Source organism: Erinaceus europaeus, chromosome 7 (assembly GCF_950295315.1).
Source record: "Erinaceus europaeus chromosome 7, mEriEur2.1, whole genome shotgun sequence".
Classification (NCBI taxonomy): Eukaryota; Metazoa; Chordata; class Mammalia; order Eulipotyphla; family Erinaceidae; genus Erinaceus; species Erinaceus europaeus.
The window spans coordinates 16629282-16644184 of NC_080168.1; the positions used below are offsets into that span (position 1 = coordinate 16629282).

At 52.2% G+C, this 14903-nt stretch overlaps 1 protein-coding gene across 23 annotated transcripts in view; it reads left to right on the forward strand.

Annotated features, from left to right (window-relative positions):
• TNS1 (tensin 1) overlaps nt 1-14903 on the forward strand; it is a 254731-nt gene that overhangs the window by 189351 nt on the left and 50477 nt on the right. For 22 of the 23 annotated variants that reach the window (XR_009550639.1, XM_060193921.1, XM_060193925.1 and 19 more), the window contains one exon: nt 13031-14515. Coding sequence is in view for 22 of the 23 variants with exons in the window: in XM_060193921.1 (XP_060049904.1) it covers nt 13031-14515 (1485 nt within the window). In the remaining variant the exon portion in view is untranslated. The remainder of the gene's footprint in view (nt 1-13030; nt 14516-14903) is intronic. The other variant, XM_060193934.1, reaches the window with a different exon arrangement.

A 14903-nucleotide genomic window follows, 5' to 3' on the forward strand; every position in this document is an offset into this window, starting at 1 on the left:
GCATCACACATGGACTGGGACCTTGGCCCAAGAGATCCAAGTCTTTGCATCCATTAGCCTGACTGCAAAGCCCAACTTTTCCCCAAGCCAGCTTGCTTTGGGGAATCCATCATTGTTGTGTAAATAGGAGCTGGCATTTGGGGCTCCTGACCTCAGCCTAGTGCTTTTGGGGGCATACCAGGATGCTGCTGGCCTGGTTTGGACTGAGTGGTGACTTCTGGACCTCAGCTGGAAACGAGGCTGAATGTTGCTTACAATCTGATGGATTCCTCTCCACCATCTACAACTTTCAGATGGCAGTGAGACAGATCCCAATAGCCAATCAGAGGATCAATAACCTTGGCGAGACGCCCACCGGCACCTCACAGTTAGGCCTCAAAAACCATCTTCAGTTGCCAGACTAGAAATCCAGAGCTTTGTGCTACAGAAGCTCTTACCCCAGGGCTCCTCTCTCCCAGGGGCTCCTCTCTCCCCGCCCCCCTTCCAGAGGCCAGCCTGGTAGACACCCCAGCCCCTCTACCCCAGTGTCTGCTCATCTCTGAGAAAAACAGAAGCTGGTGGGGCTTTCTGTGATTTTTCTATGCCAAGGAAGTATCCTGGCACCTAGTCTCTGTCCTGTGGGGAGGGGAGGAGGTAGAGAAGAAGGGAAGGAAAAAAAAAAAAGAAAAATGGTTTCCACCTTATTGTTCAGCAGCTGGAAAATTGCTGTCATCTGTTCTGCCTCTCATTTGCTGAGAATGGAACCAAAAAAAAAAGTGGAAAAATGTGGGGAAATGAATCTCAGTACCCTCACAGGAGCTCTCATCCTGTCCCTTCTCTCCCTCCCTCATGCCTGCACTCTGGTCCCACGTTCTGTCTGCCATCCTGCGTCTCTGGGTACTGGGGATGGAGGGCATGGCTTTAGGACTGGCGCTGGGCTGCGGCTGTGAGAACACGGGGTTGCACTGTGAGTGACTGGACTGGGCTTAAGCTGATCTCACTTGAGCTGGGCTGAATCTGGGCTGAACTGGGCTGGATGGGTGTTGAATTGGGGTTGGATCTGAGTTGAACTAGGACTGCATCTGGGTTGAACTGGTTTGAGCAGGGCTGATCTGGGTTGAACTGGGCTGAATCTAGGTTGAGCTTTTGACTGCAGGGCTGATCTGGGTTGAGCTGGGGCTGGATCCAGGCTGAACTAGGGCTGAGCTGGGCTGAGCCAGGGCTGTCTGGGGTCCAGCCTGGCTGGGCTTTTTGCTCTCACTCTGTGCGGAGGGCTTGGGAAGCCGCTGTGATGTCATTCAAGAACTGCATAGCTCCGGAATGATAAGTGAAGCCCTGGGGACCCAGCTGGCTGAAATTACAGACAGTTTTTATCCCACTGGCTTCCTACAAGCCGAAGTGAGGCAGAGCGAGCGAGAGGGGGAGAGAGCAAGTGAGTGAGCAAGTGAGGAAGGGAGGGAGTGGTGTGTGTGTGTGTGTGTGTGTGTGTGTGTGTGTGTGTGTGTGTGTGTGTTGGGGCAGGCAGGCGGGCGGGCCAGTAGCTCCTCCCAGCCCTGACGGTCCAGGCAATCCAGTTGAGGAGCAGGACAGAGGGACGCAGACAGAGCTGGGCACTGTAGCCATGTAGAGTTATTTGAAACTTGAGGTGCTGGGAGCAGAAACGCCTCCAGAACGTGTTCCTTCTTCCCGTCCCTGTTCTCTCTCTTTCTCTCTCTCTTGTCTGTCTACAGGGTAAGTATCAGCTGGGCATGTATTTTGCCTGAGTGTGTCCTTGGTGTGGAGGTGGGGGTGTGGTGGATCTGTCTGCTGGGAGAGAACAGGGCAGGGGCTTCTGTGCTGGGAAGTGAAGGGGTGTCTGCTGTAGACGGGAAGGATGGAGATTTGTAGGGGGCTGGGCCCCACCGCTCTGTCTTTGGAGGTGAATGCAAGCACCTTACCCCTCTCTCTTTGGTTTGGAAGTGGCTCAGGGCTGTGTCAGAGCCCTAGGTCTGTCTGAGAAGCAGTTGAGCTTGGGGGTGTGGGGGACAGTGTGTCTGAACTGGTGTAACTCCCAAGAGAGGCTCCTCCCAATGGGGGAGAATGTGGTGGAGGAGTGTACAGTCCCCCTGAGATGTTAACTCAGGCTCCCCCCCTCCACTCTTGTGGCCTGAGCTTGGTGGCATCCTCACTGTTGATTATGTCCCCCTCTTGGGCTCTCATTCATGGCTGTGCCCCATTTTCCAGCAGGACTCTTGGCTGCTCACTGTCTCCCCCACTCCCCCAAGCTGGGGACTTCTGAGTGTTTAGGAGACTGGCCTGGCCTGGCAGAGCCGGACTTGGCTGCTGTGGCCTGGGGAGCTATTTTTACCATCCAGCATGTGCCTGTGAGAGCCGGTGCCCGGATAGGCAGAGGGTGGGGAGTGGGCAGGCTGAGCACTGGCCCAAGTGCCCGGCATGGGAGCTGGAGTCTGGCCCTGGTATCTCTGTGGGTGTGGACTGTCCCAGTGGCCCTCAGGGCAGGCTCCCGTCCCTCAGGTCTGAAGTAAAGGTCACCACCTGTTTGGTTCTCCACCCCCTCTGCACTGTCTGTCACTGGAGGAATTTGAGTGAGATACTGTCTGCCTCATATGCCCAGGGTCCCTCCTGAGGAGGCCTGGGGACACTGCATCAGTCATCGGTACTTGACTAACACCCATGTGTCCCATAAAGAGGCCCTGGGTCTGCAGTAACAGGGAAGCTCTCCTCAGTCTTCATGGTCTGCCCAACATCTTCACCTTCAAGCTTCATAAAGAGGAGAGCACTGACCTGGGAGATCACCCCCCCCCCCCCCCTAACTGGTATTGACTGATTTTGGGGCAGTGTGGGAGCTTCAACCCCCCTCCTAGGACATTCAGTTAAAAAAAAAACATAGCATTTTGTTTGTTCTGTTTTTTGCTGTCTCTAGGGCTTTACCACTCTGGGCTGATTTTTTCAAGTAGACACAAAGAGCCACTATCTGGTGGTTCACCCAGTAGAGCACACATAATTTTGTGTATGAGGACCTGAGCTCAAACCCCCAGGCTCCACATGCAGGGGATGGGAAGCTTTATAAGCAGTCAGTCTGTGTTGCAGGTCTCTCTCTCTCTCTCTCTGTCTCTCTCTGTGTGTGTGAACCTCTATAAAAATGTGTTTGTGTGTGTGTGTGTGTGTGTGTGTGTGTGTGAACCTCTATAAAAATGTGGCCACCAGAAACAGTGGAGTTGTATAGTTACAGCGATAACCCTGATGACAAAGATTTTTTAAAAAGAGAGAGAGACTAAGTGAGAAAGGAAAGTTTTCTTCAGCATTCCAGGGGCTCAAATCAGGGTCATGCCCATAACAAAGCATGCACACTATTTAGGTGAGCTGTCTTGCTGGCCCAGCCTGTGGCTTTTAGAAAATTTCTCTTGGTGCAGCCAACTTTCCTGCCTGTGGTCCTTGTGATCTTAGTTGTGCCACCTCAGAGGGTCCACAGCAGAGAGAGGCAGAAGCTGTCCGGGATGGGGCTTTGGGCTCCATTCCATGTTGATAGTTGAACATTCAAGGTCTGCAGGCTGGTGCTTCCTGTGGACCCTGGGTCTCATACCTCCCTCTTTCTTTCTCAGTTTTGAGGGACATGGCTAGGGGTGGGGTTTTTTCCATCCTCCATTGCTGAAGGCAGCTTTGTGGATGACACTGGCAGGGTCACTTGGACAGGGAATAGAGCCAGCTGTGAAAGCACTGATAGCAGCCTCTAGAAGAATCCTGTTCTCTGCACTTAGAAAATGCAGTGGGTTCACACTGGAGCATCTTTAGACAAGAAGGGAGACAGGTGTGGCCCTACCATATCTGGACATATCTGGGGATCCGTGTTTGCCAGTGTGGCATCAGTGGCCGCCTCCCAGTGTGCACCAAGACCATTAGGTTACATGTATCACCTGTCCTCTTGGCTGTGGCTCCTCTGGGTGGGTCTCCTGCAGAAAGCCAGAGACTGCTCTTTCTGTGCTTTCTGCTCATCTGCAGAGACACCACCCTCTTTCAGAAGCCCCTCCCCACATAGAGAGATTCCAAAACAATACAAGTCCAGATGCACAGAGGGCTGTCTTGGGCTCCACTAGTTGTGGGTGGAGAGGTAAGTGTAGGTGTTGGCCAACACTGTCCCCAGCAGGGCCACAGGAGGTGTCTGTGCTATTTCAGGGTGTCTCAGCAGGATGCCAGGCTGTGCTTGAGCTGTGGGCCTAGGAGGTCCTCCAGCTCTGTCCCCTTCTGCAGATTAAAACTCAGTGACTCTGGCTACTTCTTGGATGGAACATGGAATTCTTTTTTTTTTTTTTAATTATGTATTATTATTTGATAGAGGCTGAGAGAAATGGAGAGGGAATAGGGAACTAGAGAGGGAGAGAGAGGGGCCGAATGGTGGTGCACCTGGTTGAGCGCACATGTTACAATGCTCAAGGACCCTGGTTCAAGTCCCCAGACCCCACCTGCAGGGGGAAGGCTTTTTGAGTGGTGAAGCAGGGCTGCAGGTGTCTCTCTTCCCTCTTTATTTCTGACTGTCTCTACCCAATAAATAAATACAGATAATAAAAAATTAAAAGGAGGAGAGAAAATTTTCAGTACTGCTTCAGCACTTGTAAAGCTTCCCCCATGGAGGTGGGGACTAGGGGGCTTGAACCTGGGTCTTTGCACATGGTAATTAATGTGTGCATTCAGTCAGGTGTGTCACCGTATGGCCCAGAGCCTGACATTCTTTCCTGAAGTCTGGGGGGACGAGAGGGACCCCCAGAAGCAGCACCCTGTTAAGGATGAAGATCCCTCGATTTAAGATTCATGAATGTCCTTTGGGTTTTTTTTCTAATATTTATATTTATTTAGTTATTTATTTTTGCCTCCAGGGTTATTTCTGGGACTCGGTGCCTGCACTATGAATCTGCTGCTCCTGGAGGCTATTTTTCCCTTCTGTTGCTCTTGTTGTTTATCATTTGTGGTGGTTATTATTGTTATTGTTGTTGTTGCTGTCATTGTTGTTCTATAGAACAGAGAGAAATGAAGAGAGGAGGGGAAGACAGAGGGGGAGAGAAAGATATACACCTGCAGACCTGCTTCACCACCTGTGAAGCGACTTCCCTACAGGTGGGGAGCCAGGGGCTCAAACCAGGATCCTTACGCCAGTCCTTGTGCTTTGTGCCATGTGCGCTTAACCCACTATGCTACCTCCTGGTGCCCTCTAAGATTTATTTTTGTAAGAAAGATGCAGAGAGATATAGCAGAGCACCTCCCAGTTCTGGTATAAGGTGTTGCAGGGGGATTGAACCTGGCGTCTCTGTGGTCTCCGGCTTGCAAGTCTGGAGTACTTCCATTGTGCTATCTTCCTGGCTGCATAGGTGCATTTTGGGTAAGCTATTAATTAACTCCCTGAAATTTTGTGTAAACTTCGTGTTTTTTTTTTGGGTGGGGAGATTTGTCTAGATTTTCACCGGTTGCCCTGAAATGATCATGGCCCAAGCAAAGTGCTGTCCACAGACTGGAGCGAGGCTTGGGGTAGTTGAGGAGGGGGGTACTGGGGGCTTCTAGCTCATAGGAGCCTCCTCCTCCTCCTCCTCCTCCTCCTCCACCCATGATTGAGAGGACGCTTCTCCCCTGATGTTCTGAAAGTAGTGCCTCTCTCTTCTCTCCCAATTGGAATAAACTTGGCATCTACCCTGAACCCCCGATTTCCTACTTCTTTTGGTGGCAATGGAATAAGAATGTTTCATTGACTGACAGGACTGTGTGAAAGTTTCTGGAGTGGGGGTGATTTATTTATTTATTTATTTATTTATTTATTTATTTGTCTCTAGGGTTATTGCTGAGGCTTGCTGCTAGCACTATGAATCCCCTGCTCCTGGGAGCCAGTTCTTCCATTTTATTGGATAGGACAGAGAGAAACTGGGAGAGGAGGAGGAGGAGATAGCGAGGGAGAGAGAAAGACAGACACCTGAAGACCTGCTTCACTGCCTGTGAAGTGTTTCTACTGCAGGTGAGGAGCAGGGGCTCGAACCCAGATCCTTGCACTGGTTCTTGTGCTTCATAGCATGTGCACTTAACCAGGTGTGCTACCACTCGGCCCCCGTGATTTATTTATTTATTTATTACGACCAGAGTTAGCACTAAACATAGTACCTGAATGACAAATCCACTACTCCCAGTGGCCATTTTTCCTTTCTTTTCTCATAGAGACAGAGAGTGACAGAGAAGGAAAGAGAAAGGGCGAGAGTAGGAGAGAGATAGAGAGATAGCTGTAGGACTGCTTCACTGCTTCTGAAGCTCTTCTCCTGCAGTTGAGGACTAGGGGATTGAACCACCCCCTGGCCCCATCAGGAAGGGACTTAATATTAATGCTGGAAGCATTTATGGGATGCTTAATGTGTGCAGACTTTACACACAGGCGGGCCAATCCTGTAAAGCCATATGGGTTACACATCTGGGGGGCTGGCACCAGGAGACAGTCACCCCATGGGTGATAGGTGTTAGAGTACACGTCTAACGGGCCAATGAGGACATGAGATAGGTGGATTGGAATCCACAGGACAACAGGAAAGGAGGAAGGTTAGTTGGGGTATGCAGGGGTAGGACAAAGATGGGCATTCCAGGAGAGGAATAGCATATTTGACACACATAGAGTAGGAGAGAGCACTTAAGCTATAAGGGCAGAGAGAGAGAGAGAGAGAGAGAGTGTGTGTGTGTGTGTGTGTGTTGGGGGGGGGGGGGCTGTTTGGGGCATCAAGTGCCAGACTGTATGGGGTTGGGTGGCTGAGGCAAGCTGAAGTGGCCATTAAGTTGGGTGTGTTCAGAGAAGAGAGTGGTCAGGGAGCAGACACTTCTGCTTTGTCACCTCTCCTGGGACCCCGTCCCAGCTTGTGGCTCCTACCTGTTAGCCCTCAGAGGCCCAGCCCAGCCCCAGCTTGTCTTCCCTGGGGCACACAGAAAGCCACTGGCCGAAGGGTTTGCCTGACCGGAACTTACTCTCCTGGCTAGGTCTCAGCTCTCATGAAAGGTCTCATGTCCATAGCCCTGGATCCACTCCTGTGTTCCAAACACACACACACACACACACGCACGCACGCACGCACGCACGCACGCACGCACATTCCACTCCCCATCTGTAGGGTCCTGTCCCGCCTCCAGATTGCTGTGTCTACTTTTCCTGTCTTCCTGAGCTTGAATAAGTCATTATTCTGGACCTGGTTCTGGAAGAATGACCATTGTGAAGGGCCCTCTCCTAAGAATCTACATAAATCACTAGCTGTTCAGAACAGACAAGGAAGGAGGGGTCTCTCCTTTTAGAGTCATAGGCAGAGAAAAGAGACTTTTCTATGGCTGACAGCCTGTCTCCTCACCCTCCTCAGGGCTCAGCCATCTGTCCTGATGTTCAGCTGAGCAAAGTCATTTTTCCCAGCCTTATAAAAGGAAGCAGGGACCCCTGATCTCAGAGCTTAGAAAGTGTTGACCACATGGGTTTTCTCAAGATGTGTGTGTGTGTGTGTGTGTGTGTGTGTGTGTGTGTGTGTGTGTGTGTGTGTGTATCTGTGCATCCCAGAGCACTGAATGCTGATCCCGGCCCCATCTCAGGCCTGGAAGTCTGAAAAAAGGGTCTCAGAACCCATTTATCTTCTTCTTTTGGGCCAGAGTATTCTCATTGGAGTCATATGCCTCCTTGATTCTACCACTCCTTGTGGATTCTTGCTTTTCTTTAGATAGGTAAAAGATGGACAGAGAGGGGGAGACAGGAAGGCAGCACAGCACTGCTTCCTCAGGGTTTTGAATTTGGGTCCTCTATCCAGTGAACTATCGCCTGCTCCTCAAAACCTGTATATATTTTCTAATAATCCCTGGAACTGGTTCTTTGATTTTTTTTTTTTAAAGATATATTTGTTTATTTGGGGGAGGGGATTAGAATACTTCTCAGCTCTGGGAAGTGGTGATGCTGTAGATTGAACCTGGGCTTCTGGGCCCTCATGTCAGCAAATTCAGTGCTCCCAAACTGGGTTATTACCCTAACTTCTTTTTTTCTTAAGCCAAGATATTAAATTATTGTTTTAAAAATAATTTATTAGGGGTGGGTAGGTATAGAGAGATAGCTCACTAGGTAGGGTGCCTGCATGGTTGTGAGTGCAACCCAGTTTTGAGCCCCAGCACCACATGGAAGATGTTATGGTAAAGGGGGAAGATACCACTGCATAGGATCTGTGCAAGAACCCAGCTCCATAAATTAATCTCCCTCTCTCTCTCTCTCTCTCTCTCTCTCTCTCTCTCTCTCACACACACACACACACACACACATACACACACACACACACATTTTATTTGAGAAAAGAGAGAGTGAAGAAAAGATACCAGAACATGGCTCTAGCATAAGTGATGTCAGCAATTGAACCCAAGGCCTGGTGAATGTTATGCCAAGTCTTGTGCTCCGACTGTGCTCAGTCTGGTGTGGTGACTTTCTCCATAGAGCCTGCCAGCCTCCCAGGGTTACCGCTGGAGCTCGGTGCTGGCATTACAAATTGACTGCTCCTGGTGGTCATTTTTCCCCTCTACATTTTTTCTTTCTATTTTATTTTATTTTATTTTATCTATTTTATTTTCTTTCTATTTTATTTGATAGGACAGAAAGAAATTGAAAGGGGATGGCAAGCTAGAAAAGAAGAGAGAGAGATATCCACAAACCTGCTTCACCACTCATGAAGCATCCTCCCTGCAGGTGGGGAGTGGGGGCTAGAACCTGGGTCATTGTGCATAGTAACCTGTGTGGTGTGCCACTACCCAAACCCCTTTCCTGCACCCTGGCTCTTCCCCCCCCCCCCCCCCCCCCCCCCCCGCTCTGTGCTGGCCAGCCAGGGAGTAGGTCACATCTAAGTCAGCTGGGGATTTTCCTCCGAGCTTTCCAAAAGCGTGACTCGCACATCTGGATGCAGCTGCCAGGAGTTGGGGCCCTGATGTTGTGAAGCTCAGAGGTCTGGGTGGAGCCAGGGCTTGGAGCAGCTGCTGGGGAGGGCAGGTTGGGAGCCATGTCCAAAGAGAGAGAACCATCAGGTCCTGGTGAAGCTTGCAGGCTTCTCAGTGTCCCCAGAGAAAGAAGTCTTGGCTGGGCTGTGCCTGGGGATGGGCCTGGGCTCTGCTCTATAACTTCTGTGCCTATCTGTGGCTGCTTCTTCTCCAGTGTAGGGTCTTCCCTGCTGGTACCTGCAACCCTGGCCAGACAGTACTCAGAGCCTCTTATGGCCGGGGCCCCTCCCTCATGTGTCCTATTCCTGTTCATCTCAGAGGGTTTTGCACCGGGGGATTCTGCAGGGCCTTCCAAGATGAGTCAGAGGTGGAGGGCATGACCTAAGAGCCCATGGGCCCTCTGCCCTCATCCCTACAAACCTTCTCTCTTCCTGTCTGTCTCTTGCCTCCCTGCTCTGCCCACCTCCCCCTGCTGACCTTCCTGCCTTAATAGACTGAAACCCACATTCGATTCCGGCGGCTTGTGGTCCCAGCAAATGGTTCTTAATGCAGCCAGGTTGGGAAGGAGAGGGAGAGAGGTGCACTTGCTCCCCACCCCCCCACCCGTGCCCCAAGCACAGCCCTTCCCCAGGCTGGGAGTCCTCAGTTTCCCCTCTTTGGTCCAGAATAGCAGCCAAGCAGGAGGATGGGTTTGCCTGCCACTGGGTAGCCGTCAGGAGTCACTGACCCCTTCTTTGAAGATCACAGAGAAGCTTCCACTTGTATTGAGTGAGCCAGGACTTGTTACACAATTCACACCCCTCCTGTCTTCTTCCTGATTCCTCCTGAGGTTGTTGCTGCCAACAGCTGGCCGTGGAGGGACCCATTACATGGTGAGATGGGATTAATATTGATATTTGCAAAGTTGATGAAGTGGAGGCCTGGCTCAAATGCCAAACAGAGCAGCCAAGAAGTGTGAATCCTCCCTCTTGGCCTGGGGGTGGTGGGGCGTTGCTTCCTCAGCTCTCTTGCCCACTTCCCACAGTGCAAGAGTTTGGACTTAGGGGGATGAGGGTGCAGGGGATGGAGGGGGGATGCTGGAAAGGACACTCTGACATTGTGAGGTTGCCGTGTGGTGTGGTGTGGGCTTTGGACTCAGGAAGGGGCTGCCTCCTCTGGGCACAGTGAGAAGGAAAGACAGATCCCTCTAGCTGGGCTGGGCTGAGAGGCCCATTCTCATGGTAATCCCCCACCCTCCCAGAGGTGGGATTCCAGTAGAGCTTCCTATTGTCAGTACTTCTCTCCTGTGAAAACAGCCAGCTGGGCTCCCTTTCTCTATATATAACCGCCCCCATAAACATTGGGCTGTTGGAAAAGTCATGACACATTTCTGCATAGGAAAATACTCCATGACTTTTCTGACAGTCCAATATGTGTGTGTGTATATATGTTTATACATATATTACATTTGCATAGCAAGTGACCCTACTACATTTTTTATGATTTATTTATTAATGAGACAGAGAAAGGAGAGAGAGAGAACCAGAGGTGTGGCATCAAATTCAGGACCCCATGCTTGTAGGCCTACTGCTCTAACCACTGTACCTTCCAGGACACAAGGAACCCAGTTCTTTGGAGACCAGAACATGAGGTGTAGCCTCTCTCCTCTGACAGCATGGGGACAATGACAGGAGAGTTGGGAAGAGACAGACTGAGGAAAGAGAGCCAGATACAGAAACAGGCAATGGGAGTCACAGTGTAGCTTTCTCAGCACCCTTTCCAGTTTGGCCACCTTCATTTATTCCTACTGGTTCTGGACTGTGACTACATTGTATCCCATGTTACTGGGGATGGGCTGCTGGCAGAGGTCCCAAGGCCCCAGAGAAAGCTGGGTAGTGCGCTAGAGAGTTGAGTCAACTGGGTGTGTATGGACACTGCCTGGTGGGGCATCTCTATTAGCTCTGGGGTGATGTCATTTGGTCGGCGTGTGTGTGTGTGTGTGTGTGTGTGTGTGTGTGTGTGTGTGTGTGTGTGTTCCTGTTTTGCGGTTGTCTGATCACTTGTTCTTGGTTGTGGGCTTCTGTATGAGTGTTTATTTTTAGAGGCTGCCACTTCTGGCCCTGGGGCTGGTCCTTGGGTATGGGAGGAGTGTGTCTCTTCTGAAATGTTTGTGGCTTTCAGTTTATGGTTTTCTTCTAGGATAATGCTAACCTTTCATGAGTTTATTCTCTGCTCTGTGTGTGTGTGGCCTGAGAGACAGTGCAGAATAACACCATTGTGTGATCATTTAAGTTCAGGCTGAGTTCTGGTGGTAAATGAGTCGTGATGCTAATTTTGTTTGATTGTAATTGAGTTTTCAGTGTGTTGTGATTTTAAAACCCCAGTGTGTCTGCAGATAAATGAGCTTACCTCCCCAATCCCCAGATTCTCCAGCCCTAAATCATGCATGATGCTCCCTGGCTTGAGGGATCAGAAAGCACAAGTGAGTGAAACGCTTGCTCAGTGCTGGTGTGTAGTAGGTGCTCAGTATATGTCATCTGTTGGAACTGGACTTTGTACACCTGAGATCTCTTTCTGCTCTTCTGCCAGTGTGTGCTCCTGAGAGCTGGAGTTGGGTAAATTGGGTTGGGGACTTGTGTCCCTGGACCTCTTTGTGTCTGGTTTTCTGAATGTGAGTGTGACTCTTGGTGTCTGGGCTGGAGTTTGTGCAGTGTTGAAGAACGGGTTTGCTTTCCTTGCCAACTGGGGGCCTGCCTAGGAGTGGGGGGAGTGTGTGTGTGTGTGTGTGTGTGTGTGTGTGTGTGTGGTGTGCTGGGGCTCTGGCAGGCTGCTGACTGTACCGGGTGTGAAATCACTGAGCTCCTCAGGGCTGGGGAAGTTCATTCCTGACTCAGCCCTTTGGCTTCCAGCCACTCAACGCTCACATTTTCCTTTCAGAGAAAGTATTGCTCATGAGGTCCCCAGAGCTGTCTGCAGACACAGTGACACAGGGGATGCCACTCCTTGACTTAAAAAAATTTTTTTCTCACTAATTTTTACTCAGTTATAACATAAGTCAAGACAATGCACAGATTTATTTATTTATCTATTGGATAAAGACAGATATTCAGAAGGAAGAGGCAGATAGAGAAGGAGAGAGAATGTGTATTACACCACCGCTTGACCACTCCTGAAGCTTCATCCCTGCAAGTGGGAAACTTGAACCCTGGTCCTTGCACATGGTAATATATGTCCTCAACCAGGTGCACTACCCCCCAGCCCCGAAGTACAGATCTTGAATGCACAGGAAAACCTTGACCTAGGTGACACTTGTATGGTTACTTATATGTTCCCTGCCCCTAAGATCCTACCCCTATCCCTGAATCCCTTCTCTCCGGGATCCCTTAGTCCCTAGCATTCCAAGGGGGGAAATGTCCTCTTTGACAGAACCCTACTCCTGGCTCCTTGGGAGACTTGTGAAGTGACAGAGCCAGGCTTTGGACCAGGTCCCCCACTCAGTCTTTTTTTTCAAGTTTATTTTTTAATGGTACTTTCTTTTCTTTTCAAATTTTTTAAATTATCTTTATTTATTTAGTGGATACAGACAGCCAGAAATTGAGAGTAAGGGGGAGATACAAAGGGAAAGAGACAGAGAGACACCTGCAACACTGCTTCACCACTCGTGATGCTTTTCTTCCCCCCTGCAGGTGGGGGACCAGGGGCTTGAACCCAGGTCGTTGAGCATTGTAACATGTTGGCTCAAGCAGGTGTGTCATCACCTGTTCCCCCCCCCCTTTTAAATTTATTAATGAGAGAGATAGAGAGACCAGATCACTGCTCAGCTGGTGCTGGGGATTGAACCTTTGCAGCACCATTAACCTGTATCCTCAGCACCAACACCCTCCATTCCCCCTACCCCTGCCCAGTCTCTAGTCTTTCAGTGACACTGCAGTTCCCCAGAGCTCTGTCCACAAGGGAGGGGTCCCTTTGTCCTTTTGTCTTTCTGTCACCTAGCTCTGTCTCAGAGTGAGCAGAGGGCTTTTCGGATCCAGGCGTGGGAGCACTTCGCTTGCCCCCTGGGAGAGTAAGCATGGTTTGGGCTGGCACTGATGGGGGCCTCTGTCTCCTGCAGAGGTGGTGGGACACACCCAGGGCCCCCTGGACGGGAGCCTGTATGCCAAGGTGAAGAAGAAGGACTCTCTGCAAGGCAGCCCCGGTGGGGTCCACATCCAGCGCCCCGTCCTGTCAGCCACCCCCAACCACGTGGAGCACACCCTCTCGGTGAGCAGCGACTCAGGCAACTCCACCGCCTCCACCAAGACAGACAAGACCGATGAGCCTGTGTCTGGCCCTGCCAGCGCCCCGGTGGTGGCCCTGAGCCCTGAGGAAAAGCAGGAGCTGGACCGGCTGCTCAGCGGCTTTGGCCTGGAGCACGGGAAGCAGGGCACCATGTACCGAGGGGTGCCTCACCCCCTCGCCCGGGCCGCAGCGCCCCCTCCCGGCCACCACGTGGTCCCGGCGCAGGTGCACGTCAATGGCGACGGGGGCGTGGCATCCGAGCGGGAGACTGACATCTTGGATGATGAGTTGCCCAACCAGGATGGGCACAGTGTGGGCAGCATGGGTACCTTATCCTCTCTGGATGGTGTGGCCAACCTGAGTGAAGGGGGCTACCCCGAGGCCCTGTCCCCCATGACCAACGGTGTGGACAAACCTTACGCAGTGGAGCGCATGGTCAATGGTGGGGGCTACGCCTATGAGACAGCAGGCAGGGGGCCTCCTGTAGGTGCCCCCATGCGGCCCTCCTACTCCGCACAGGAGGGCCTAGTTGCCTACCACCGAGAGGGCCCCCAGCCTGCCTGGCCACAGCCGGCGCCCACTTCCCACTACGGCCATGACCCAGGTGGCCTGTTCCGCTCCCAGTCCTTTCCGGAAAGTGAGCCCCAGCTGCCCCCAGCTCCAGCCCGCGGGGGGAGCAGCCGAGAGGCTGTGCAGAGGGGCCTGAGCTCCTGGCAGCTGCACCAGCAGCAACAGCAGCAGCCTCTGCCACCTCCTCGACAGCAGGACCGAGCTCCCACAGAGAGTGGCAGGCCTGAGTTCCCAAGGGCAGCCTCGCAGCAGGAGATTGAGCAGTCCATTGAAACCCTCAACATGCTGATGCTGGACCTGGAACCCATCTCTGGGGGTGCCCCTTTGCACAAGTCCCAGAGTCTCCCTGGGGCCTGGCCAGGGGCCTCGTCCCTCTCGGCTCAGCCTCTACCTGGCACTGCCCACCCACTGACCCAGTCCAGGTCAGGCTACATCCCCAGTGGCCATGCCCTTGGAGCCCCCGAGCTGGCCCCTGCCAACAGGCCTTACTCTCCTTATGATTATCAGCACTGCCCGGCCGGGCCCACCCAGAGCTTACATCCAAAGAGCCCAGCCACTGCTTCCTCCACCTCACCGGCCTTCCTCCCAGCCACCCATAGCCCGCCTGGGCCCCAGCAGCCCCCCGCCTCAATCCCTGGCCTCACTGCTCAACCACAGCTGCCACCAAAGGAGGGTACACCAGACCCATCCCGCACTCCAGAGGAGGAGCCCTTGAACCTGGAGGGGCTGGTAGCCCACCGGGTGGCAGGTAAGTGCCTCTAGGACATCCCTGTGGGTGTGTACTCCCCCCAATCCTGTCCCTCTTCGATCTTCCTTGTGGGGAAGCTGACTGGGGAGATTGTGGGGAGCCTATGAGCTAGCTAGCCATCCCTCCCTACATCTTAGCACAGAGAGCTTCAGAGACTAATGACACTCAGCCCCTGCCCTCAGAGAGCTGACCATCTAGTGAAGGGAGACACAGGTGTGCTAAGGCAGAGGTGGAGCCCAAAGTCCCAGAGCCTTGGCGTGGGCGGGGGGTGCTGGGGGAAGTAGGGAGGGGAAGCAAGGCTAAGGCTTATTTATTTCTTAAGGTAGTTGGGCCGACTTCTTGGAGGTGGTGGTGACTTTGGGACTGGAGTTTGGATTTCTTGGCAAAG